Source organism: Pyxicephalus adspersus, chromosome 1 (genome assembly GCF_032062135.1).
Source record: "Pyxicephalus adspersus chromosome 1, UCB_Pads_2.0, whole genome shotgun sequence".
Classification (NCBI taxonomy): Eukaryota; Metazoa; Chordata; class Amphibia; order Anura; family Pyxicephalidae; genus Pyxicephalus; species Pyxicephalus adspersus.
The window spans coordinates 36,866,711-36,893,183 of NC_092858.1; the positions used below are offsets into that span (position 1 = coordinate 36,866,711).

Genomic DNA, 26,473 nt, shown 5'->3' on the forward strand with positions numbered 1-26,473 from the left:
CACCAGCATTGGTTTTAACATGTAACTCATACTTGGTAATGGAGTTCTGGTGCGTCTGCTCATTAGTCTTTGTGTTGGACAACTCTCCAGGCCTTGGTCAGGTATATTTCTAAATTATGTCAAGCTTGGATAAATATCTGTTCCAGCCTGTCTTTATTCATGCATCAGTCTCTTGGCTGTTCTTGATGTTGATTCTGTTTTACTATTGACTTGAGGATATCTAGGTGATGAGGTCTCATGTAGAAAATCCCACATTTTACTGTATTGTTTAAACCCATTGAGATTGAACTGGGCAGCACTTTCAGAGAATAATATGTCTGGGATGTCATACCTTGCAAAATGGGCTTTGAGTTAAAAATAGTCCACAGGTAGCTATTAACCAAAGTCTATGCCTATTTTTGACTAATCTATATAGAATTGCATGTGGTTGCAATGTTTCTTTCTGTTGTCAGACCATGTTACACATCTTTTTTTATATACAGGTAGTTACATATGAGATAGGGACTGTAGGTTTGTTCTTAAGTTGATTTTGTATGTAAGTCGGAAGAGGTACATTATTTTAATAAATGTAATTAGGACAGATGTTTGTCTCAACATATTATTAGGCAGCATGGTGTCAGTTACTGTATAAAATCTTTATGGAGCCTAGACAATCAATACCCTTCTGGAGCAAGCTGTGCTTTAATTTGCAAAAAGAAACAACTGCAGAGTTTGTCTTGGTCATTAAATAGAGTTACAAGAGGCTGCAGAAAGAGCTCAATCCTTAAGATTACCCACAACCTCAGCAGTGTTCAGGAAAAGATTTCTTCTGCAACTCATGCAAACCACCCAAGCCTCCATTCTGCACAGGAGTGAGCAGGGAAGCCCTGTTCATATCTAGGAGGCGTCCATATGTTGGATGTCTATAACCCGAGGACTACCTGTATAATTTTTTTTTTTAAATTGTATATTAAAACAATATAAGGCATCATTCAAACAAACTGTAGATAAAGAACACAATGCATTTATTCATGAAGTACAAAAGGTTTTACATCTTCAAACAGTGTTGGCTACATGTTTTCCAACAGTAGGAAAATAACTGACATAGAGATTTTCTTGTCCAATCCAAACGATGTCTAAGGTTGGTTTCTGAAGCATTATTAACATTTTTAATAACAATAGCAATAATAATATTAATAAACAGAATTCATATAGCGCCATCATTTTACATACTTACATAGTAAGTCAGGTTGCAAAACGACATAAGTTCCTCAAGTTTAACCCCTAGGGCAATAAACTTATCCCAGATATAAAACCCTATGGACAGTTGATCCAGTGGAAAGCAAAAAACCCTGGTACATTTTGTTCCACTAGTGGAAAAAAAAATCCTTACCGATTCCATGAGGCAATCAGATGTTCCCTGGATAACCAATCTGTTATCTTTACCTTAAAGCTTTAATTCCCGGTTATATTCTGTCCTTCAAGAAAAGCATCCAACTTTTCCTTAAAGCAATCTATAGAACTTGCTGAAACTACTTCTTGAGGGAGCCTATTCCACATTTTCACAGACCTTATAGTGAAGAATTCCTTTCTATCCTAAACTTCTGTGAATAGTTGGGAAGAAAAATTAGAAGAAATGGCTTTGAAACAATTGAGCTCAGCTCTTTGATGACACGTGGATGTAATCCATCAGGTCCTGGTGCTTTGTCAACCCTAATTTTGCCTGTTTCTCAATCATATCAATTTTGAGCCATAACGCGACGCTGTACATTAAATAGGGATTGCAAATGACAGACGGATACAGACAGTGACACAGGAGGTTAAAAGGACCCTGCCCTGAAGAGCTTACAATCTAGGAGGTGGGGGAAGTAATACACAATAAGAGGGGAGACATGGAGTGGTGGTAAGTAGTGAGGGTTTAAGAGACAGAAGAAGAAGGGTAGGCAAGTTTGAAAAAGTGGGGTTTAAGGGCTCTTTTTAATGAGCAGAAAGTAAGAGCAAGCCGAATAGGACGAGGAAGATCATTCCAGAGAGTTGGGGCAGATCTAGAAAAGTCTTGGAACTGTGTGTGTAATAGGGTTATAAGTGAGGAAGTCATTAGTAGGTCATTGGAGGAGCGAAGAGAGTGAATAGGGGAGTATTTTTTTTAACAGGTCAGAAAGGTAAGTGGGATAAGAACTCTGGAGAGATCTGAAGGCAAAGCACAGGAGCTTGAATTTGATTCTAAGGTGCAATGGAAGCCAATGAAGAGAACTACAAAGAGAGGCAGCAGAAGAGGAGTGGTGGGAAAGATGGATTAGTCTAGCTGCAGCCTTCATAATAGATTGTAGAGCAGAGAGTCGGGTCAGTGGAATACCATAGAGGAGAGGAGAGGATGTTAAAGTAGTCCAGACAAGATATAATAAGAGCATGTACAAGGGGTCACATGTACAAGCATCACAAGATGTAACACTAATGCTACATCTGGGTTAAAGTATTTGAGAGTAGCAGTGTATTAGACATTTTTACTGTCTGGAATGCTGCCTCCTGTGTGCCTGTTCACATTTTTATGTGTTAATTGTTTTAAAGGCTTACACAAATCAGAGACATATTACAAAATTTGGAAAGGTAATCAACCATACCGAGAAATTGCACAACTCCCTTGACCAATTGCAAGAGTAGGCATTTCCGTGCACAGCTCAAACTTTTTTGCGATCTACTTTCAAACCAGTTGATGTTAGAACATGTCCAATGTTTTGAACGACAGGCATTTTCATTTAGAATATTTTCAAACTTACTTTGATTTGCTTTTCGCTACATTCGTCAACGAATTGGATCATCTTCTAATCATGATCTTTTGCTGCAGATTCCATGTCTTTCCCAACTATTATTATATAATCTATTTTTTATGCAAGAGAATCATTCAAGTGCTAGACTAGGATTTAACAGTCTGTTGTTTCCCTGTCTGTTTCATTGTTCCTTTGCTCTTCCTGTGTTCCCTTTGTCTTCAGTGACCCCCATGTCAGCTGTGCCTTTGATTCTTTCTGTGTCTCCTCAATTCCCCCATGTCTTCAGTGAAAGTATAAAAATTAAAAGGGAAGGGATGTTTCAGGGATAGGCACAGAAGCCCGGTGTCAGTTTGGATCATGGTCAGTATAATCTCATAGCGACAGGCTCAGTACACACCCAGAGTCCCATCCCATGCCATTTCATAGCTGTATGTTTTACAGCTGAACGGTTGTTATGTCACGAATATAATTAAATTTGAAGTGTACAAAGAGAGATAACACAGAGACTTGCAAGTAAAATTTAAAGATTATACTATTTAATAATAAAGACAGATAAAACAATGTAGTAACAAAGAGTTAGATATAACAAAAATACTTAGCTGCGGAAGTGAGTTGCATTCATCCAAGGAGTCCCCCAAATTATTGGCTTGGCAGATGATCAAAAAAAATGTTGCATGCATTTAGTTCTGATCAAGACTAGTTAATTAGGTATGGCACTGTATTTTTAACTACCCAGGAACTAAGACAATGGCCTGTGTTTGTTATCTCTATGACCGTATAAGATGAAACAGGTCAGCTATGGACTTCAGGATCAGAATGTTGTCTAATTTATTTGCAATAAAGGATAATCAGGATAGCTTGGTGGCAAACTATGTCTTTTTAATCAATGTGACTAGATCATCACATGAAGAGAAAGAGAAAATCTGTTAGAGGAGTCACAGTCGGATAAAACCTTTTACGACTCTATGGGCTCACCAAGATCTCTGGATGCCTAATAATTGCCAATGGAAGCAACTATTAATAAATGCTTGCATTTACACCAGAATTTAAGGTTGTTGCAAAGACCAGTGGCCCCCAACCTTTCGGACCTCAAGGACCACTAAATTCATAATTTTAAATCCCACGGACAATTCTTATGAATTTTTTTAAAAAAGATAAATACATTTGTAAAATAATGATCTTCCTGACGAGGACTGTGGAGGCTCTGATTCATTGATCAGCTCATGGTTAAGTGAAGTATTACTATTGGTACTATTATCATTAGTTGCATTATCTTTGGTAAAGAAATGCAAAATATTTACTAAATAAAAAATACTATATGCAATAATATTTACTAAATGCAAAATACTTACTAAAGAAATGCAAAATATTTGTTTTTTCTCACTCAGTATGGGTTTATTTCATTTGAATCTAGGACTAAACAAGAAATGATAGTTATCAAAGTCAAACTATTTGATGTCATTAAAAATAACAGGCAAAGAAAATACACAGTTAAGGTCATACTTACCTAAAGGATCATCTGATAAACAGATAAAAAAAAACAATCAGTTGAGAATCGCAGAGCGGGGGGGTGACTGTTGTAATGGTGAAAACACTACTGAAGTGTATGGCTCGGCAACTACGCTGACGTCATGCTGCACCTCCCTTATTTTTCCATCTCTAACAGTTCGTGAATTTAATGCAATATAAAGGTGAAAATTGTCATGCAGAATATAAGAATTTATCAGAATATTATTTGTTTTATTAATAAAACATAAAAATTGCAAATAAAGTCCCAATTTTTCCGTGGATCACCAAAATTTTCTCACTGACCACTGCATGGCTACCACTGGCAAAGACAGTGCTGATTTAGTTATTGTAGAAAGGGGATGTGAGAACGCATCTCACTGTATTCTTCCCATTAAAAAATAGCAGCCATTCGGTGACTGAGTGTGTAACATCGTGGGATGGCTGTACAAAGGCTAGTTTTGCAAAATAGTTGTCTCAGTAAACAAAATCTGTCTTTTATGCGGTTTCATTTTCCCAGTCATGTGTTGCATTGCAGCACCTATTGTCCACACACTAATGCAGCGGTCGCCAACGAGTGGTGCACGGCCCTGGCTGGTGCACCTCCAAGCGGGGTCAGGAGAAGAGGGCACACTGGCCAGGGCCACAGACCATGTCCCCTGTACATATCGCAGGCTCAGGGAAGTGGGCAGGTTGTGTCTCTGGGCACTCGTCTTCAGGCTCAGACCTGAGATGGGAGAGTGGGTGGGTTCTGGCATCATGACATCACTATGAGGGAAGTTTCTTTCCCTTTAAGTGACACCCAGCTCCCCGCGCATGCATGTTTTAGAGACGGTAAATTTAGCGGTCCATGGGTCCGAAAGGGTTGGCAACCACTGCACTAAAGCACAAATTTCTGTTTCCCTATGCTAACCCACTTTTTGTACTGATTGAAGTCATTGTCATGTCAGCATTACAATAGACCAGAGGTTGGCAAACTTTTTGGACTACTAGGCCATTTCAGGAGGTCAAGAAGGCACACTAGGCCAGAAGAAACAAGGTGTCCAAGTAAAGGTTTTTTCCAGCCTCAGTCTTCCGCTCATCTGCGGTGTAGTCTCAGTACAGGGCACGCGTGCTTGGCATTGATATGCCCCTTGAGATTCGTCCGCTTGAAAGTGCTGTTGGTGTTGTTGCACACTAAACACAGGGCTTTGTTGCTGTGTTGGACAAGGAATAATTTGTCAGTCCATTCGGGGTTGAAGACACAACGTTTAAGGTCAACCTCCCGGAAATATTGCGGGAACTCATAATAACGTGACAATTCAATTAGGCCGGATCCAAGAATAAATAACTAGGGGGCCTTAGGCTGGACTGGAATACTGGCTAGGCTGTATCCGGCCTAAAGGTTGGAGTTTGTCTACCTCTGCAATATACAGTAATGCAGGTAATGTGCACTCCTTTATAATGCATGGCCAAACATTTTCTAATAGTTGCTATGAGGTTAATGTACCATGCACTGATTTGGGGCTGCCCATTCCTAGCTTCACCGTGCTCCAAAAATTGCACTTGATCTATTTTGAGGAATGCATAGCAGCACACTATAATGCTCAATGCTGCTTTTTTATAATAAATATTAGCATGGTACTGTAATGTACATGTGTACCATACAACCGCCATGCTAACTGGGATGGAATGTATGTCAGTACCCTGTGGAGTAATCACAACAAACAAAGTCAGCTGCAGTGAAAGAAACCCAAAACTGAAGTAGTCCCTATATTCTATAGGAGTGGTGCCATGGCCCTGTCATATACAGACATATCATACTTCACGCTGTACATTACAAATGTAGCCAAGTACTGCTTTAAAAAAAAAAGTGTCAGCCACATCGAAGGAAGAAATTGTGCCTCAAGATAGAGAAGCTCCGCTCCACAGAGCTCACACAGATCTCTCTCCTCCCCTTACACATCACCGACAACCAGTCACAAGGCGCTAGTAAACAAATATTGCGCTTCCGATTCCGGTCACGAGGTAATTACACAACAGGGGGCGGGATTCCGGCTTCTCCTGTGTACGAGTGTTTTTTTTTTTTTTTCCTCTATGATATACTTTATTATCCGCAACTCCAAATATCAACACCGTGCGGGACACTGGGCGCCCGCCAACCCTGACCATCAGGTAAGTGACGTCACCGGTCTCCTCACAGTCGCTGTCTGTCCGTCATACCAATGTAGAGCAATGCAGTGCCTGTCAGTGGGGCGGATGGGGAGCGCAGTGCCCGGTGTCTGACACTGCTTTCTGGTAGTCACACAGCATGGCCATACCAGGTTGTTACTCCATGCCATATTCCCTCTGACTCTCTACAAATATCTGTATTTACTACTCTAATATATATTCATTATTTACACTAAAACATATGTACTAACTACACTAAAATATATAACTACACTGCAATATCTGTATTAACTACTTTGTTAAATATATGAATTAACTGCTCAAAAATACATGTATTAGCTAGACTAAATATTTTTGTATATTGATAAATGATATAACGATATGCCATTAAATGAATAGGAGCAGAATCTCCTAAATCTACCATAAAGCGGTATTATTTTGCTTTCCCCCTCATCAATATGCCAATTATTAAATTAAATCTTTCCGTTTTCATTGCACACTTTTAGATTGGGTGCTGTACTTTGCTTCGTGCAGATATCACCCCCAGGTAATGCTGAGCCTCCAAGATTGGAAGCACTTAATTCTAATGGTAGGCAGAAGTTTCTGGGTCTGATACCCAGGCCAGGGTGGCAGGCCAGGGATAATGTATAGGAGATAAGCCTGTACATTTGTGCAAGGTACGGCAGTATATTACGCAGCACTTTATGCATTGCAATACTTTCACTCAGTGCTAGCTTGTCACACACCACACTTTTTTCTTGTGTCTTTCATCCCACACTGAATTTCATTTCAAGTTCAGCTTCCTGATCCAAAGAGAAATTGTTAACCAAACAATAGTAGGCAAATGATTTTAGGGTATACTGATCAGGCGTGTTGGTAAATATCAGTGTAATGTATATAAATAATGTCTTGTGTATAAATAACAAGTCTGTTCAGAAATCTCATCACTTCAGAAGGACAGAATATCATTTACAGGTGTGCAGTTTTGGGACTCTTCATTGATCAGTTACTGATCAGATTCAAGTGCTAAATAAAGCTGAAACTAAAGCCCTGTGACTTACTTATCCACATTCCATTGCAGGACACTGCCATCTTCCATTTTTCTTCCACTTCGGTCATCTTGATTGGCCGTGCCGTGCCGATGCCAGCATTCATTCCTGACACATGCAAGGGAAGCTAAGATTGTCAGGTTTCACAGTCAACCAAAGCTGACTCAGCTTGACTATGCGCATGCACAGCTTGGCTTTTGTCGCATTTCACCAGAGCGATTAGGCAGGTAAGTCGAGTTATTGGAGAAGGGACATCGCCTGTCTCTTTTAGCAGTAACCACCTGCCTGATCTTTTGTAAAGTGGGACACACACCAGGTTTCTGTCGCTGGAAACAATTTTTCGGTAATTGTTTCCAGTAGTGGGATTGAACGAGTGCTGTACACCACACTTTTTTTTTTTTATACATGTATTTTATAGGTCCAGTTTACACCAACGTGCTGCAAAAATGTGCTGTGTTTAATAGGTCTAAGACACTGCAACACACATTAAATACACACAAATTAAATATTTTAGCTTCATTGGTAAAAAGAAATATATATGTCAACACAGCAAATTCAATTCATGTGGCTTGAGGCAGTAAAGTCAATCAAGTGGAGGCAGTAAAACTTAACAATCTGATATGCAATGTTACATATTTGCATAGTAAAAGAATAAAATGATTTATGACTTTATGAATGTTAGTTTTAATTCCCAGCATATTAAATGCAAAAATAAGTATACAAAACAATATACATTACAATAAATCTCCTTTTCTCAATATAAACCAATCCTTCTCGATATTCAGTAACAGACATTTTTTACATTGGAAAGTGGATAAATCATCAGACTTTTAATTTTTTAAACCCACATTTCCAAAGAGACTTTTATTCTCTTGGTAGCAGATTTGCTGTGTTGCATTGAATTTGGGAAGTAATGTAGCTACAATCAGCTGCAGGACAAATACTGGTTGCTTTTCATTTGATGACAAAGGTCTAATGGCTTCATTGTGTAACACTGTGTGTCCTAATGTGCTGACTACATGTGTCCCAACCAGGCTTTTTTTTGATAACACTCCAGTTTAATCAGGTTTTGCGGGTTGAAGAAAATATAAATAGACTATAGCTATTTTTATTCATTATTACCATTTAACATTAATAACTTAAAGCCTAACTCCACAAACAAAAAAAAAATAAACCTGGGCAGTGTGGTGTAGCCTGCACTGCAATAGGTAAATACTTATTTATGTCTAGGGTATCACAAAAACACCTTTTACTTGCCTTATTCAACATCACCCACACGCTTTCTCCTTTCTTGCAACTATGTATTATTTGGAAACCTTCTTGTCAACTCTCTCTGTGGTGGTTGCAAGCTCTGAAGTCATCAGTTACAATATAAGACCAATAGTTCTGGATTGTAGTTGACATTCTACCTGTCTGTCATAATAAAGAGGGGCGCGATGGCTGCAGAGAGAGCGAGGGATAAGGTAAGTAAAGTAATTTTTTTAGGTACCCTAGACCTAAAGGAGCAATTACCCTTGCTTTGTGGGGCACTGCAAAGTTTGTTGTATTTCTGGAGTTCCGCTTTAGGATTAATATTTGTTTCTTTTTAAGAGATGGCTATGCTGAAGGCAGTATGAAGACTGCCATTGACCTTTCCTAAATATTTTACCTGGCTGTCATACTGATCCTCTGGCTATAATAATTTTTGAAGTGTATTTCTAGCCTTAACCTGTAGGAAGCTGTTGGAACCTCTGTTTTGTGGTCTGTATAGGTTTGTTTTGTGGTCTGTATAGGCTCTAGGTAGATTTGTTTATTTGTGTTGGTGACAATGTGCTGATGGAAAATCCATATAAAGTACAAGTCATAAGGGGAGGGAGGCAAAGTACAGCTGAAGTCGAGGAACAATAAGGATGGCTGGTAATTACCAAGGTGTGGAGGTGTAACCAGGGAGGAATGTTGCCTATGTTAATATGTTATATAATAACAAGCAAATAATCTGTGCTTGGAGGAGGAATGATAAGAAATAGTGACAGATTGAGAAGTGCTGTTATGGAGTTTTGCAGTATGGGGAAGGAAACTTTAGAAGAATTGTCAACTGAATTCTGAGGACCAAGGAGCAATCTATACTACTAATATTCAAAAATCTGAAGCCATATTATTGGAGAAAAAGGTGGGGGGTGTATGTATATACAGTGGCTTCAGAAAGTATTCAGATGCCTTCACTTATTTCAATTTTGTTATGTTACAGTCTGATGGTAGTAACTTCAGCCTTGAGTATTTTTGGGTATGATGCAACACCTGGATAGGGAATTTGCACACCTGGATTGGGGGATTTTTTCCCATTGTTCTTTGCAAATCCTCTCTAAACTCAGTCAGGTTGGGATGGGAACATTTTTCTTACAGTACATACTTTATGGTATGCTGAAATATATTTTTAAGCAAAATTTTTTCTCCTCTCAAGCTAACAACTCACACAGCCTCTCTTCAACATTTGACTCCCTCCTAAATCCCACATCTCCAAGACTTTTCTACAGCTGCCCTGACTCTCTGGAATGGTCTTCCATTTCCCATTTGGCTTGCTCCTAATTTTTGCTCCTTTAACCCCCCCCCCCATAGCGGTAATCCCGAGTGTGACTCTGGGTGGATTTTCCATACAAAAAGCGATAATCCTGAGTCACACTCGGGGTCAGTAAAAAGATTAAAAAACCACTTACCTTGATCCGTTGCTGGTCCCCGCAGGTCCTGGGGATAAGTCTTCTCCCTCCGATCTCCAGCCGGGAAATGCAGAGATGATCTCCGGGGTTTCCCAGTGACGTTGGTGCGGGCGGAAAGAGTGGCGGGAAGTTCAAATAATTTTGTATTAGATTCAATACAAAATAGCTGTATTGAGTCCAATACAAAGAAATCTTGATATAATATATATAAAAAATTATATATATAATATATATGCTACGGTACAGTTATATTACATGTATCACTATTTTTTTTATTTCATCAGATTTTCATCAGAGTGTTTTGTTTTTTTTGTTCATAGTTTAATAATAAATTTATTAAATATTGGACATATTTCAGTGATTTATGCCTAAGAATTACAGGCCTACAATGTAAAATAAATTTCCGTAACGCTTTTTGCGTGGAAATATGGACAGAATGCTAGGGGGTTAAAAGAGCCCTTAAAACTCATTTTTTTTAAATTGCCTACTCATCTTGTTCTGTCCTTTAAAACCCTCACTACTCGCCCACCAATCCATATCCCCCCCAATTGCATTCTGCTTCTGCACCACTTAGATTGTAAGCTCTTAGGGGCAGGGTCCTCTCCTCTTGTGTCACTGTCTAATTATGTCTGTTATTTGCAACCCCTATTTAATGTACAATGCTGTGTAATATGTTGGCACTATATGAATCCTGTTTAATAATAATATTAATAATTTTGCTATAAACACACTTTGGCTGATATTTTTTATCAAACTGTCATTGTTCACAGTTTAAGAAAACAAATCAGATGTTTTCACCTTGGAGCACTGGTGGTGGTGGTACACTTTAGTGCGGGTCTGTTTTTATTTAATGTCAACACATTGATGAGGGAAAAGGAAAAACCAGGGAAAACTGTTTTTTGCAGCTAAACTTGACTTTCTGAGAGGAACACTGACTCAGGATCTCTGCACATTTACTTCCAAGGGAGCTCGGTAAGAGTTTTTTTGTGATAGGCATTATCTACACAATTTCTGATTTGCAAGGTAAAAATTGGTAATGAACTAATTAGAGCTAATAATACATTGCATATATTGCAGGGTGCTTGTGACTGCTTTTCTGCATTGCAACACACTTGGTAGCTCACATAATTAAGGGTGAATGGATTCATATGGTTTCTCTTTAACAGATTTTCATGGAATTGAACTAACAACATAATAATTAGATTTGTATTTTTAAATATTTTCATTCAGCAAAATGATGCATTTGAATTATCCATAAAGCAGTATCATTTTAGCAGTACAATGTGTAAGCACCTAGCAAGAATGCAAGTTACACCCAAACTATCTCACCAGCGGCATGTGTCAGTATTATTACTTGGTAAGAGACTATACAGAAAACAAAGCATATTATAGTATAGCTGGTTTAGGCAAAACAGAATAATTAGCATGTTGTGGAGTTATACATTTAAGGATTACTGTCAATTTTTTTTTTGCAACTAAAGTGCAATATCATCTTCTCATCCCTTTTCTCTTGCTTCAGGTACTTTTAGAGGAATATTTATAATTTAAATTACATGTTGGATACAGTATGTCATGCGCCCTGATTGAATTTTAATCCTGTCAATTTTATGTTCTGTTGGCTAAATTCTTTTAGTTGGAAGATTGAGTCCTGAATGAAAGTGTACAGGAATCCAAGTCAAACAAACTTTGCTCTGCTGTTATCAGAAATATTTTTTTCTGGTTGCATGAACAAAAGGCTACAGACCTCATTAGAAGCATTCTGAAAAGCTTTGGTTCTTTTCTTGGATTGCTGTGGTTGCGGTTACAGGTGCTTACGCTCTGATTATTTGGGAGCACGCAAGGGCTTATAAAAGAGAATGAAACACAGGTTATAAAATTCGGAAAGGTACATGGCGTTCACTAATACCGCCTGTTTCTTGGACTTCCCACTTAAAAACATGTTCCAAATGACAAAAATAGCATTCATATACTGATAGAACTAAATGGTTATCTGAAAGGTTTTCTTCTTCTCTAAAGAAAATCTTCTTTGTCGTACAATTTCAACATTTTCGTGCTATTGGATTGTATATAAAATTTTCCTGATTTCTCCTGCGAGAACTCTTCTGTGCTATTAACAAACAAAAATGTAAACCCTTGGTCAGGTTTCTAACCTAAAATCTCCCTTACTCTGGTAGACCGAACTTCATCTACAGCAATGTCCTCAATACTGCAGGGTACAACTTCAGGTTGAAAGCCGAAACAGATATATATGCCCCATCAAGTTCAGTGACACAGAAAATGCTGGCACTATTGGATCATCATGACAGCCAGGCATCTAGCATTTTCAGAGAAGTAACTATTTTGACCCCTTATATTTCTCACAGCACAGATATTCTTGAAGTATTTGGTCCCATTTACACATGACCAAGTACAGTGTGTAATGTACTAGTACTCTGTGTTGTATAATAATGTGTGTTGTGTTGTCTTAGGGAAGCTTTATTTTTTGGCTTCCTAACTCACCATAAATGCATAATCTGCCCTAAATTCAGCAATGTCCCACTCTGGAATACACTTTAGTGATGTTTATATCTGCTGTGCAACTATGCAATCAGGTAGTTAAACCCACTTAAACAGCTCAATTGCAGGTCAGAATGAAGTCTATGGGATAGGTAAACCCACTTGAAATAGGTCAAATGCAAGTCAGACTTACATTTATGTAAATAGAAAACCCAGGTGAAGCAAGTCAGAATAAGGTTAACTGCAGGTGAAATGCATGAATTAATTAACACTCTTATGATCTTAGAAACATACCAAAACTGATACCATCCATACAAACCCAAACCCTATTGACACAGGCTCTTACTCTGACACCGTTAGGCTATGCCTATTATTTTCCTTACATCTCTTAGCTGCAGGATTAGTCTATCTATTGTGCTAAATTATGCGCTGTCTTTGCTACTCCAATGACCTACTAATGAGTTCCTCACTCATAACCTCATCACACACACAACTCTAGACTTTTCTAGAGCTGCCCTGACTCTCTGGAATGGTCTTTCACATCCTATTCGGCTTGCTTCTACTTTCTGCTTGTTTAAAAGAGCCTGTAAAATCCATCATTTCAAACTTGCTTATCCATCTTCTGTTTTCCTCCTAAACCCTCACTACTCGCCCACCATTCCATATCCCCTTCCTATTGTATGCTCTTTCCCCACCTTTTAGATTGTAAGCTCTTCGGGACAGGGTCCACTCCTCCTGTGTCACTGTATTTGACTGTCTGTCATTTGTAACCCTATATAATGTATATTGGCGCTATATAAATACTGTTATTATTTATTAATAATAATAATAATATGTATGCTTTTCCATCTTTTTTCATCTTTGATTAATATTTCTTTATTTAATTTTTTGTTTAATGGGTGTACTGGTCAATTATGTTCCATAATGCAATACATAAGAGTGTAACAAACAAGATATTTACTGCAGTAAAAGCTTTTTTAACACAGCACTTTTAGATTTGTTCTATTCTATTGTCCTAGCAGGTCCCCAGTTTATTAGGGCAAAATGCATTTAAAAGTGTTGTGCAACTACTGATCATATTTAAAAGAATTGTGTATGTACCAGAACATTATAACACCTTTTATTAGGTTTTAAGAACACTTTCATTTTGGAGCCACCTACATCAGTCCCTGACACTTTCATTCCTTTTGTAATTATTTTCAAAACAGATGCTGAACAAAGACAATGGGGTCAACAATATCTGCGTATACCAGTTGTGTAACATCCATGAAGCAGGCTAGTAACACAAATGTGGAAGAGGATGATTTGTTGGATGGAAGAGACGGAGAAGAAGATATTGCACAGTTTCCTTATGTTGAGTTTACTGGTCGGGACAGCATTACATGTCCTTCCTGTCAGGGAACTGGATGCATTCCAACAGGTAATTTCAAATGGCATTTACTGGTTATGGTTTACCATTAACAGTCTTCCTAATTTTCTGTGTGCAGTAAGGATTCTTTTTTTTTTTTTTTTTTACCTGGAGATTAGATAATGGCAGGGTTTAGCCCCAAAGTCAAGGGAATGAAGTGTCTAGTAACACACCAAGACTTCTTCTGAATCGGTAATAACAATAATATTGGTAATAACATAATAACACACAAATGGTGGTGTTTACTCCTGAGAAAGAATTCTTAGTTTGAAATATTTACCTTTTTGACTGCCAAGGAAGCCTCTCACAGATCAGGGGAATCAAAAAGGTTAAAACAAGCTCAGAGCAGCAAAAGACATGAGCTTGTTTCAAGATTACTCAGTTGGTTCTCCTCTGTAATGCAGAAGTGATCTAAACAGCTGTAAAACCACCCAGTTAAGTACTTCAGGGTTTCCAGCTGTTTGCGTCCAAGCTCTGTATTGTCATTTGCTCCTCTACATTAGGAAGTACTAAAAATTTTGTGCTCACTTTGACAGAGTAATAGCAAGGGAGAAGTCAGCATCGTGGAAGCAAGTTACGGCTTTACACAGACACTAAATCGGCAAAGTGACAATATCTCTATAATATATAGTAAGAAAAAAATGTGCTAATTCTAGATTTTGATCATATTTATTGCCATGTTTTCCCCATAAAATACATTTTCAAGTTTAATTTCTTTTTTGGTTCTTTGATGAACACTTCCAGCCCATTTCAAACATTTCCTATCTCTATGCAGAAAACTCAGAAACTCAATTCTCTGGACCTTCTTCTTTAAAGTAACAGCAAGCACACTGCTTGTGCGGTGTGTCAGTATGACTACTTCCCTACAAGAAGGAAGTGAATTCTGCATAACAGCATGGAAGTGCAAAATTGTACGAGGCAAATGCCTAAAAGTTCCTTTATTTTAGGATTTCCAGGGACTCTTTTGTAATAAAATCTAAATTAAAAAAAGACTGAAAACAACATGCCATTTACACGTTTTATTTAGCATGATAAAAGCTTATGGGACATTTTAGGAATTGGGTAAAACTAACATTAATGGCTATTTAGTTTTGAAATAAATCCCTTCACTGACATATCATTAGGTCCAAAAGCTTCAACAGCTCATACATTTTTTGATAGAGTATATAGAAGTTCATCCTAGAAGTAGAAGTTCATCCTATCTTGGTAGCTTTTATAATTATTTGTATACTTGTAAAATATATTATGTGTATTTTTGCTTTACTACAGAGCAAGTGAACGAGTTGGTTGCATTAATACCCTACAGCGATCAGAGACTGCAGCCCCAGAGGACGTAAGTGTACTCTTTCTATGGAAATGTAAAATAAAATTCTTTAAATCACATTTTTTTTATTTCTAGTTACTTTTAAACATCTGTACATCCTCTATCTGTAATGGTAGTAATACAGCACAGCTTTATCATATCCTGGTGCTAGTTTTCCATATAATGCTATCTTTGTTCCTGTCATCATGGACCACCTTGCTATGCAAGACAAAATCCACTGAGGCCAATAGTTACGTTATCTTCTAATTATCTACTCAAAAACACTTTTTAAAAAGCAATCTTACATACAAATAAAAGTTTTTGTATTCCTAACTTCTGTTAAAAATGCACCTCAACATACGAATCTATTAATACCAAATAAACACGTCTCTGTCCTACAGTTACAGTCAACAAATGAGCAGAAAACATAATTTGCAAAATAGATTGTTGTTTATAATTGGAAGAAAATTACCTTTACATTATTCTTTTATGTATAGCCATACTTTTTGAATCGTTGCTGCTTTGGTGCAATAATAATTCTTAAAAAAACATGTACCCAACACAACTCAATATGCATTTTGTTTTGTGTTTATTTCTTAACAGAAAGCTTTATGTTGTGCTGTCGATACTGATGTGTCTCTTAATATGTGGATTGGTAGTGTTCTTTCTGTTTCCACGCACTGTGGGGGTGCAGGATGGCGGCATTCGAATGGTAAAAGTGTGGTTTGATAAGGAAAATTCCATTGTCAACCTTGCTATGACGGTAATTACCTTTTTTTTTTTTTTTTTTTACGATAAATAGAAATGCAGCCCCATTAAATGTACGGTCAATTTCTAACCAACCAAAAAGGTTATTAAAGTTTAGTCTGCTTGCCTTCCATAGTTCTGACTTTTACCCCTCATTAACATTCTGAAATGAAATGAATAAAACTTTTCCATTTTGATCACGTAAATTAGTTTAGACCTAGTGACTGTCATTCCTGGGTCTCTGTGCTCTTCTAAGCAATGCAGAAAGATGGAAGAGCCTGGCAGCATGTTGTACATAGCTTCTAAAAAACATGACACCCCCCCCCCCCACATGCCACTATGGAAAAGTAATCGTCTAATAGAGACACCTGTTTGACAACTGTCTAATTGGGGATTTCATATTGATATGGAGATATCTCCTCTCATTTTCTGTTATGTATCTGAGACAGATGTTTTCCAATTTGAATTTTCCAAAAAATGACAAAGGTTATAATTATTTTATTTACCCAAAACAAAAGATACAACTATATAGGAGATACTCTTTAAGAATAAAGGTGGAAAAAAGCTTGATTGCTGTTATGAATCAGTACCAATAAGACAATGAAGGGCACTTTTGACTACTTTTGTCTGCTGTGCTTTTATATATTTATACACTTGTTTTTTGTATTGCAGAGTACCCTGGGGTTCACCAATTCCAACTTTTATTCAATATCTGTGGATAGCCTGATTAGCCAAGTACAATACATGAACACTGTTATTGGAACTCAACAGCAGACAAATGTGTCAGTTGTTCAGCCACTCAGCGAGAAATTGGTAAATCATCTGAATTTTTCTTGGCTTGTGTTGCCTTGCAGTTCTGTCTCTGTGTGTAGTCAAACAGATTGACTCATTGTCAAGGTGTCCATATAAATTAGTTAACAGCATCTCAGCATAACTAAACTGGACTACTGATGACTGTGGTTAAGCCCCCAATGGCTCCAGATAACAAACAAATCAGCCCAGTTAGAAACCCTTGTTAAACAGTATTACAGTATTGTTTCAATAAGATTGGCAGGTGTAGGGACTGCCTGGTCTCTTTCTCATCTCTATTGCCAAAACACGAATACTCATGCACAGACCATTGTTGATTTAAAAAGAAAATCTGCTCCAAAAGACATCAGTTAGATATTACACTTGCACTGTTTCCAGATGGGAGTCATTTAAAAAGAATGCAATATAATTGTATGCTCCAGTAAATGCCCTGGTTTTCTGTTTAATCTGGGTTCTGATAATATTAGAAAACTACAATATGCAGATGCTATTTTATTAATTGAATTTTGTATCTCTCAGGTGAATTTCACAGTCAAACTGGAGCTGGGTGGAAGCCTTTCCTATTTATAGTAAGTATTATATCTTAATTCTAAAGCCTAAATGTTCTAAATGTTGATGAAGCTTTTTGCAACATAGTAGGTAAGTAGGGCCAGTGGCTTACTCTTTAGAGTAATTAGAAATTAGAAATTAATATGTGTAGAGTGTAGAGCACTCTTCTGTCTTAGAACCTAGCAACCAATTAAGACAGCGTTTTGCTGTATATATTTATGTTCAAAACATACATAGAGGTACTATTGTGGTTGCTTTCTCTTCTTAAAGTATTTGTTTTTGGATACAGTGGCTGCAATTCTGTGTTCTGTCTTAGACCAAATATGCAGATTAGGAGCTTCTGATGTTAGCAGACGGTTGTTAGTTCCAGGTCAGTGTTGCAGAGGAATTTCTAGATGATTCTTGCTCTGATATTTTCTATTGCCTGCCTCAGATAGAGGTACTGGGTAAATTAGCTCTTTATTGCCACAGGGTGACATAGAATGATTCCACATAGTATCCTATGCTCTGCTATTTAGGACCACAATTGATAGCACAAGGCTGTAATTCAGGTCCTTGTTAAGACATACTCCGATAAATGTTGTGAGGGATTTTTTGAAGCCTTGATAACTTCGTCTGTATGTTCATAAAATTGGATTGTTTATAAATAAGTTTTTACAAGTAGTGGCTTAAAGAGGAACTGAACACTTAAAGCAGTGTCCAAAACATGGAAAACAGAGGGTAAATCCCTATTTACCAGTATTGTTTGTAGTGCCCTACAGTGGAGCTTAAGTCCTACTTTGAAATTTTGCAATCAGGCAGGTGGTAATTACAGAAATAGACAGGCAATGTCCATAGCTATTCTGGCCTACCTGATCCCTGTCCTGATCCCAGTCAGGTTTTGCTGAGCTGCACATGCGTAGCTCAGTGTTTGTTGACAGGGATGCCTAGCAGTCCTGGCTTCGCTTATGGAATTAATAAACTCGCGAGTGCCTGTGCAGGATTTACCTTATCCCGGCCCTACCAATCAAGATGGCTAAAGATTGGAATGCGCGGAAGAGAGGAAGAAGGAAGATGGCAGTGCCTGTGAATATATATATATATGAATATATATATATATATATGAATATATACACATACACAATACAGCCTGTATCGATCAAATGTTCGTTCATCACGCATGCTCAGAACATACACGATCACTGAATGACCGTACACACGATAGATGGTCAACGATCGTCGTCCAATCCGATCCGCTGGTCCGGTCGTTCATTTCCAACGACTATCCTCGTTCGTCGGCGTCGTTGGTTACTTTTTTTACAAACGATTTTTGGCCAATCGTTCGTTCGTCGTTCATTTACAACGATAAAAATTGGACGTGTGTACGCAGCTTTATACATCATAGCAGTGCTCAAACCAGAAATTTTTTTAAGCCAGGTGGGAAGAAATTGTAGGTGGGTGGCAGCACCTGTATTGTGACCAAACGCTTCAGTAACCACCCAAAAACAGCCGGGTGGGTGCTAAAAAGTGCCGGGTGGTGCGCCCAGCTAAAAGGGCCCAGGGAGAACCCTGTCATAGTAAATACTCACTTTTTGAGTGTAGGTTCACTTTAAAAATTAACACTCCTGTTATGATTGTTGGGTCGTGGGTATGATGCTCAGAACTAGTATACTAGCATCATGGAGTTTGTATGTAGTTTATATAGTTACAGGCAAAAAAGGCAGACTAATTGCCTTTCACCAAAATTTGACCACATTAGTGTTTCTCTATGACTGTGTTTGGAACACCTAGATTGTAATTAACATCAATGTGTGTTCCACAAACAACATGCAAAACTTTGTAGTTTTTGCACAGGGGAATACTTTGATTTATAAAGCTCATACAATACGTTTTTTAATGGCTTTTACTATGTGCAGCTGTTGGGGTTGCTAGTTGTATAATTTCTTACATAACAATGTTTTAATATTACATTTCACTATGTAATAAAGTCTATATTTGAGCAAAAAGCTGTGGCTTTATTTTTTAATTTTTTTTTCTTTTTCCCACTAGCAACTTTTGCACATTATCTTCAGTGAAAGTGCACAACATTGTTGTATTTGTGAGGTATGTACTGCTTCACTTGTTACAAGAATATATGAACAAGAAACATTAAAATGCATATGAAACAGATTTCTGAAATACAAGATCTAGCAAGTATTTCTTTAACTGTTCTTTCAAAAAAAAATAAAAGCAGTATTAAACTAAAAATACAGAATAATTTGGGGAATGTTTTCTCGTTTCATATGAGGAAATTGTCTTTTTTAGGGTGTCACTGAATTAATGAATATGGCTTATTCCCACCATTGAGATTTCACATGCATGTGGCTTGTTGCTTAGAATCCATGGAGGGACAGGGACACTACACGATGTATTGTTTGAGCACTGCAGCTAGCAACCCGACTAGAAGTGCATATATCCAAAACATAGGTACATTAAGGGTCTAAATTCACCTTTTCAGTGATGTGCCTTGCAATAACACAAGGCACCCATCTATTTAAAGTAACACAGCTCAACTTTTGTACATTGCAGTGCATAAGACACAACTGTATGTTTTGCTGCACTGCATTGTAAAAAAATTACTAGGTCCTAATTGCATCAGGTGACCAATCTGAATGAGCCGCCTTAATGCAACACCTATTAAAGTCTACGTTTATTAAAGCATCTTGCTTCAATGGGAAGATGTGAATGGATCCAAAGATAATTTTTTTTTTTTTTAGTTTAGTGAATATTTGTGGACGTTTGTGCAACATTATCCATATGCTGCTGGAATGCTGTGCAAAAAGCTTTTTAAAGTATTTCAAAAAGGATTGTTCTTGGGCCCGAGGTTTTAATACACTTATTACAAATGCTTGTACAGAAACATCTATGCATGTCTGATTATGCATGTAGCTTGGCAGCTGACACAATACATGAACAGTAGCTATTTCCTGCTTTTAGATTTTCTTTTATGTTGTACAGCAGCTTCCTGTTTTCTTCTCAGAGTCTTCTAATTTTACAAACAATTCCTATTATTAAAAGATCTGCATTTGCACAGATCTTGTTCTTGTTTATCTATGTCTTTGGAGCGGTTCTCTGATCATATACATTCATGAACATATACTACCTATTATAGTTGTGCATTTACTGTAAAATTATTAAATGAACATGGTAAACTATATATTTAACTGGCTTTACAGTTAATAGCATTGATGATAAGCACCATAAACTAGCTAGACTGTTAAGCTAAATGTGTTTTTATTTTTTATTTTTTTCGCTTTTTCCGAAAGAAGAGAACAGATCCTTAGAAGCTTTGTGCAAAAAGTGGGTACAGGGGAAAAAACTTGTTGCCAGTATTGTCTGTGGCCTGCAGATAGACTTTCCCCCATTATTGACTTTTCTGCACGTTGTCCTGTGTGTAAGCAGAAGTTTGCATTTTATATGTCATAAACTTTAGCAAGAGGAGTACCAAGCAGCACAGCAACAAAATCACCAAATCTAACACCAAAACACCTTGATACACCTTTGATCCAAGGCAGAAGTGCCCTAGATCATCTCACAGTGCTGATATACAGCTGTGACACTGTAGACACAGAAACACCAAGGCAACCTTCCAAACAAGGAATTGCACTGCTATTTTTCAGAAGGTACATTTTTCAAGGTTCAAAATCTGCACACTTGCTTTCCTGTGTCAGATTAAAATTAGAAAAAAACAGGAACAGGGAAAAACAATTTAAAACTTGAATGTTTTGGTATACTAATAAAGATGAATAGTCTTGCATGACATGCAATGTTTATTTTTAGGTTTGTGACTTTTTGAAAAAATAACTTTTGATTTTCCCTTGTAGAACATCGGTGAAGTTTTCCTACATTGGGCACACATCCCAGAGCTCTTTGGAGACGTACCAATATATTGACTGTGGGGCAAACTCAACACTACTAGTTGACCATCATGCATTATAAACTTTATTGAGACTATGTAATAACATTATCCACATCCCTTACCAGTCATTTTACTCCTGAGTGCATTAACCTAATACCACTGTGGAGGCCCCGAGTGCATGTTTACATAAAAAAAAACTGTAGTGTGCGCAGATGGTTCCTTTTAATTGTAGAATTTTTGCTTAATCACTCAATAACTTGGTGAGTTGTTTATAGAAAAATGTTGGCAATACTTTTATGAAAGAAAGCACAATATGGCATTATGTTTAGTTGCACTTAAATGTGTTATTTGCTGTCTTTATTTTTATAGAATTGTAAGTAAATGCAGCAAATATGCACTAGTTTAAAACTTATTTCATCCCCCTATTAGCTGGGGGAGCACTTGTGTACAATACTAATTTATAGTTAAGGAGACTTTTAATTTATGTTGTAGATTTGTTCTGGGAGTTGAGGCAATGGTTTAGGATTTCCAACTCCTTGGTTTATTAGGCATATATGCATTAAAATTTTGGACTTGCACTTTTTACTGTTTATTCTGCCATGATGTATCACAATATATTATTATCTTGACTGGCCTTGGGTTTTTTAGAGGCTGTGGTTCCATTCACCATGTTTTTTTTTTTTTTTTTTAATATATGTAGCAGGTGGGGTTTATGATTTATTACATCCAGGAAATTGTGCACGAATAGTCGGGCTTATTTATAAAAAAAATGGAGAATAGGGAAAACTTAGATCCTACTTATACAAATAATCAGATGTCTACTTTCACTTAAAAAGCCTTCCAAAAATTACATCTGATTTGGCATACGTCTCCAGTTTTTACATAATAAAGCCACTATGCTTTCACTAACTGTATGCTTGCTCTCGGCCACTGATGCAGTGTTGAAACCAGAGAAAGCCAGTCAACTAGTGCTTTTAGAAAAACGTAAGCTATAGCAGCCAGTTTATTTCTTTCATAACAGGTTTTCCCTAATTAAAATCAAGTTTAACAAGATATTCTGCAAATAAATTATATTTATTTGGGATCAGAACTGCAGAAATTTGTTTACTTGTTTTTGTGCCACTGCCTTCGCTCTCTCTGTCTGTCTAGAAAAGGAGCATATAGGGAAAGCTTGGAATACCTAGCTTGTGTATTCATGTAAATCTGCAGTTGGTGTTCCAAGACTACCAGATTACCAGCAACACAGTGATTTTAGGTGACTTGTTGCACTACAGTTATAAGAGAATGAAAAAAAATGCTGTGCAGGAAGTCTTGTTTCCGTGTATTCCTTTTAAACTTAATTGGTATTTTCATCGGAGGTGTCATTTACACACTTATGCTTTATGGTAACATACACTAAAACATGAGTTTTTGAGCACCCATATCAATACACCTTCTGTATGTGTGGTGTGTTGCGTTTATTAAAAATAATATAAGAGATTAATAATGGGCTGCCTTAAAGCAATGCATTTTAATAAACACACTGGAATGTATCCCATTTGAGTCATTGATTTGAGTCATTGACTGCAAGCATCATGTAAAGTCTTGATTTAAAGAGTTCTGGGTCAGTGGGCATCATTTATTAAAGCCCTTCAAGGCTGGAGAGGATACACTTTATTCAGTGAAGCTTGGTGATCCAGCAATGACTGAAGAAATCCATTCCAGGTTTACTGTCTGGATATTATATATTTTCATCAGTGATGCTGGGTCATCCAGCAAACCTGAAATGGAATTCTGCAAAGTAATTTGCTAGCAAATGTTTTCATTCCTGGATCAGAGCAATTCCATGTTTGCTGGATCACACAGCTTCACTGATGAAAGAGTATCCTCTCTGGCCTTGGAGAGCTTCAATAAATCAGGCCTAATGACTTTAAAAATATTGATTCTGCATAGATCCTAGTCACCTGCACTTTCAAAAGTAGGTTTGCAAATGCATCCTGTTTTTTTTTTTTGTTTGTTTGTTTTTTCCATGGTATTTCCTTTCCTTTCAACAATTGGTGTGTGGTGATCAATAGTTCCACTAGGATTTCATTTTCAAATAGTTCAGAATAGGCAGGAAAATGAAACTATGTTTTCTGATTGTATTACCTTTTTACATTGTTTTTTCTCCCAATAAAATAAGTATTTTATGTTCATTGTTTGAGATGTCTTTCTGAAGTGTTTGTTTCTGCTAAATTTGAAAATGTTTTGGGCCAGGATTCACAAATCATAGCCCTAGAACTTGAAGCATATGTTTGGGTAAAGTGTTTGCATTTTTAATGTGTAGAAGGACATACAGCATCTCAAGTTGCCCATTTGGCTTGGGTACTGACTTTGTTGCAAATACCAATAAATTACAGCATAGTATTGTAACTCAGGGTTGTCAGGACAGAGGATTGCAGAGGGTATGGCAGTATAAGCTTTTTCACCCTGTCCTATACAAAGTATGACAGCTGTCATATACAAGCAGAGTAGTTAATAGAAGACATGGAATTTGCCTTCTTTAACACTCTTATAGGTCACTCCTTATCTCAATGATCAACATCACAAACTATGAAATGACCTTTGTTTACCATGATTGAATATAAGAGGAATAAAAATCCTAACTATCTTTAATTCTTTTATTACCTGCATCCAAAGAAATATATAGGCTTCCAAAGCTACTAAGAGCACAGCCACTAAAGGCAGAAGGACTTCAGAATAACTGATTCACTTGAAGTATTAGTGTCATTGTATGTCAAAGAATGGTATGCAAAGAATGGTAAATGCATCTCAAAATGAGTGTACCTGGCTTTAGTTCTTTCCATGGCTGCATGGGTTTTTCCATATCAGCAAATTGCATTTACACCAAATATACATGCCTCAGAGCAAAATGGGTGAAACTGAGAGAAAAAATACTTCACATGAAAGTATGCAGTCTTTTCAAGACTTTGTTTTTATGATTTGACGGAGGCAAAAGTTTTAGCCCCCAACCCACTCAGTATTCGTACCTTTTCTTAAAATAAATGAAATATGAAATGTGTACATTAAAAGTCAGACAAGCTTTTTGCAATGTAGATGTAACAGATCACAGCTTTCATTAATGGCATTTTATCATCACCTCATTTTACATAATACACTGTAAAACACAACAAAATCATACAGTTTCTTCTCCTTAAATAATTTTAATATTTATATTACAAATAATTTTTTAACTGTTGCCCACTAGCAGCCTTTTTATACTAATTGGTTAAGTTGCACTCTTAAGACCAGAATTGTTTGGTCCTCTTACTGACTTTAGAGATCTAGTTTGAGGCTTAGCCCTGTGTTCTTCTAGGTTATTATTTTGTTATTGATTCTCAACCTTTAAATCTTAAAAGAGGTGAGGCATCACATAAAATCCCATTAAAATAAGAAGCCTGATGATTATTTTTTTAATTAAAATTTTTATTTGTGTTGTTTCGTTCTGTCATGAAATATCCCAGATAAGATTAACATCATTCAACAAAGATTACATCATAGGATGGAATTTCATACAAATAAAAAAAATCCAACAAAATGTGTTTTATTTTTTTTTTTAATAGAAAAAGCTTTCTATCTTTATTGCGGAGGAGTAGGAGGGGTGGGAAAATGAGAAAATAGGATACAGTAAGACAATTATTTCACAAGAAAGATTAGTGTTGGTGTTGGGCATGTTCGCTAGCCTACCATGCTGAAAAATCAGTATTGCAAAATAAAAAAAAAATACCTATTTTACATATACAAAATAGTACATATTATTTCTTTAACTGTTCTTGTTTTGCTTCCCCCACCCCCTCTGGGCCAAAAATGTCTACCTGTTTGTCCCTTGTCATTTTTACAAAGAGTAACTTGATGATGTTTAGTTTTTTTTTTTTTGTTTTTTTTTAGAGAAAGGATACAGGAATCAGTAATTCACATACATAATTTGGAATAAAACAACAAAGAAATACTTTTGAATGGCTTTAACCTGAATAAGATAAATCATCCACTTGCCTACAACAATACTGATTTTAATGTCTCTAGCTGCTAAACTTTGGCATTGTCCAAGTTCCACCACAAAACAGCAAAACTTATGGTTACCATTCTCTACACCACTGATTCATCATGATCCTCGATCTTTGATCCATCTGTTTAGTCTTCGACTAAATTAAGAACCCAGAAACATAAGGTAAGTACCTTATCTTGGCATAACGTCCCATGATCTTTCCATCCACGATTCTGTAGCTCCTACTGTATGTTTAGTTCAGCTTCAAGATTACACATGTGTCTTTCTACTTTTTTTTTATTTTTTAGTTAGTGTGAGGTAGCTTAAGCCTGGGAAGTTGTAGATTTTGCCCTAAACTTCCTTCTTGTACTGGAAATAAAAAACAAAGGGCAGACAAACTCAAAATCCTGGAACTTTTCTTTGCTATCTACAATATAATAAAATAAAAAAAGAACAAAGCTCAGATCAACTTGTACTTTCCAAAAAAAGTTATTTTTTATATCAGTTGATGTTACAAAATACAAACTTTTTTACAACAATAGCACCATTTCATTCAATGACACACAGTACTTCTGCTGGTATACACTGTGAGGGGGGGAGGGATGCTTTAAACTGCACTTCGTACATCAGTTTAGAGGGACCTTCAATCATGCCAGTTAGTGTCACACCTTCACCTGACCCATAGGTCTTACAGGAAGACAATAAATAAATAATACCATGATTTTATTCCGCAGTCTGCCCAGTTCTGGCCTTGCAATTCAAAATAAAAATGTCCAAAATGTAAGCGCGTGGATGAATGGAAATTTGGGGTCGGTTCAGCCATTCAGTGCAGAAGTCCTAAAAGTGATTGGAAAGTACTCAGGTCCTTAGGGTTTTTATTTATTTTATTTACTTTTTGGTTTTTACAAGAAGCAAACTGGGCCAATGTCAACGCCAAATTCCTGATCAGCTCCACCGATATCCATAGGTGCAATGTCCACTATGGGCAGGCGGGAAGTTTTCTGTGTCCTGTATTCAATAACTGTCTTGCCCCATTTGCCAGTGTGTTTCTAAAAAAGATATGAAAATATTGGTTAGTTTTATACAGAATATAATATTTGCTGCTGCACAATAATATTAATAAAATAAATAAGC

General features: G+C 36.9%; 2 protein-coding genes across 4 annotated transcripts in view; one reads left to right on the forward strand and one right to left on the reverse strand.

Moving 5' to 3' along the window:
* Positions 1-6,265: 6,265 nt before the first annotated feature.
* TMEM106C (transmembrane protein 106C) lies at positions 6,266-23,510 on the forward strand. Of its 2 annotated transcripts, XM_072406634.1 has the most exons (9): positions 6,296-6,407; positions 7,486-7,680; positions 13,851-14,062; positions 15,320-15,383; positions 15,957-16,116; positions 16,773-16,913; positions 17,430-17,479; positions 19,488-19,541; positions 21,302-23,510. In XM_072406634.1, the coding sequence occupies exons 3-9, from the start codon at positions 13,867-13,869 to the stop codon at positions 21,414-21,416; spliced, it is 780 nt and encodes a 259-aa protein (XP_072262735.1). In that variant the 5' UTR covers positions 6,296-6,407; positions 7,486-7,680; positions 13,851-13,866; the 3' UTR covers positions 21,417-23,510. The 2 variants fall into 2 exon arrangements, with proteins under 2 accessions (XP_072262734.1, XP_072262735.1); XM_072406633.1 differs by lacking the exon at positions 7,486-7,680 and having other exon boundaries at positions 6,266-6,407.
* A 1,372-nt stretch (positions 23,511-24,882) lies between these two features.
* The window catches only part of COL2A1 (collagen type II alpha 1 chain), a 41,776-nt gene continuing 40,185 nt past the window's right edge, over positions 24,883-26,473 (reverse strand). For both annotated transcript variants that reach the window (XM_072406637.1, XM_072406643.1), the window contains one exon: positions 24,883-26,388. In XM_072406637.1, the coding sequence (XP_072262738.1) occupies positions 26,242-26,388 (147 nt within the window). In that variant the 3' untranslated portion in view covers positions 24,883-26,241. The remainder of the gene's footprint in view (positions 26,389-26,473) is intronic.

Bases quoted from the DNA above. Each gene is read 5' to 3' on its own strand.
- TMEM106C (XM_072406633.1), top strand. From the start codon at position 13,867: ATGGGGTCAACAATATCTGCGTATACCAGTTGTGTAACATCCATGAAG. The intron at 15,384-15,956 runs GTAAGTGTACTC...ATTTCTTAACAG, and splicing joins AGACTGCAGCCCCAGAGGAC to AAAGCTTTATGTTGTGCTGT. The intron at 19,542-21,301 runs GTATGTACTGCT...TTTCCCTTGTAG, and splicing joins AACATTGTTGTATTTGTGAG to AACATCGGTGAAGTTTTCCT.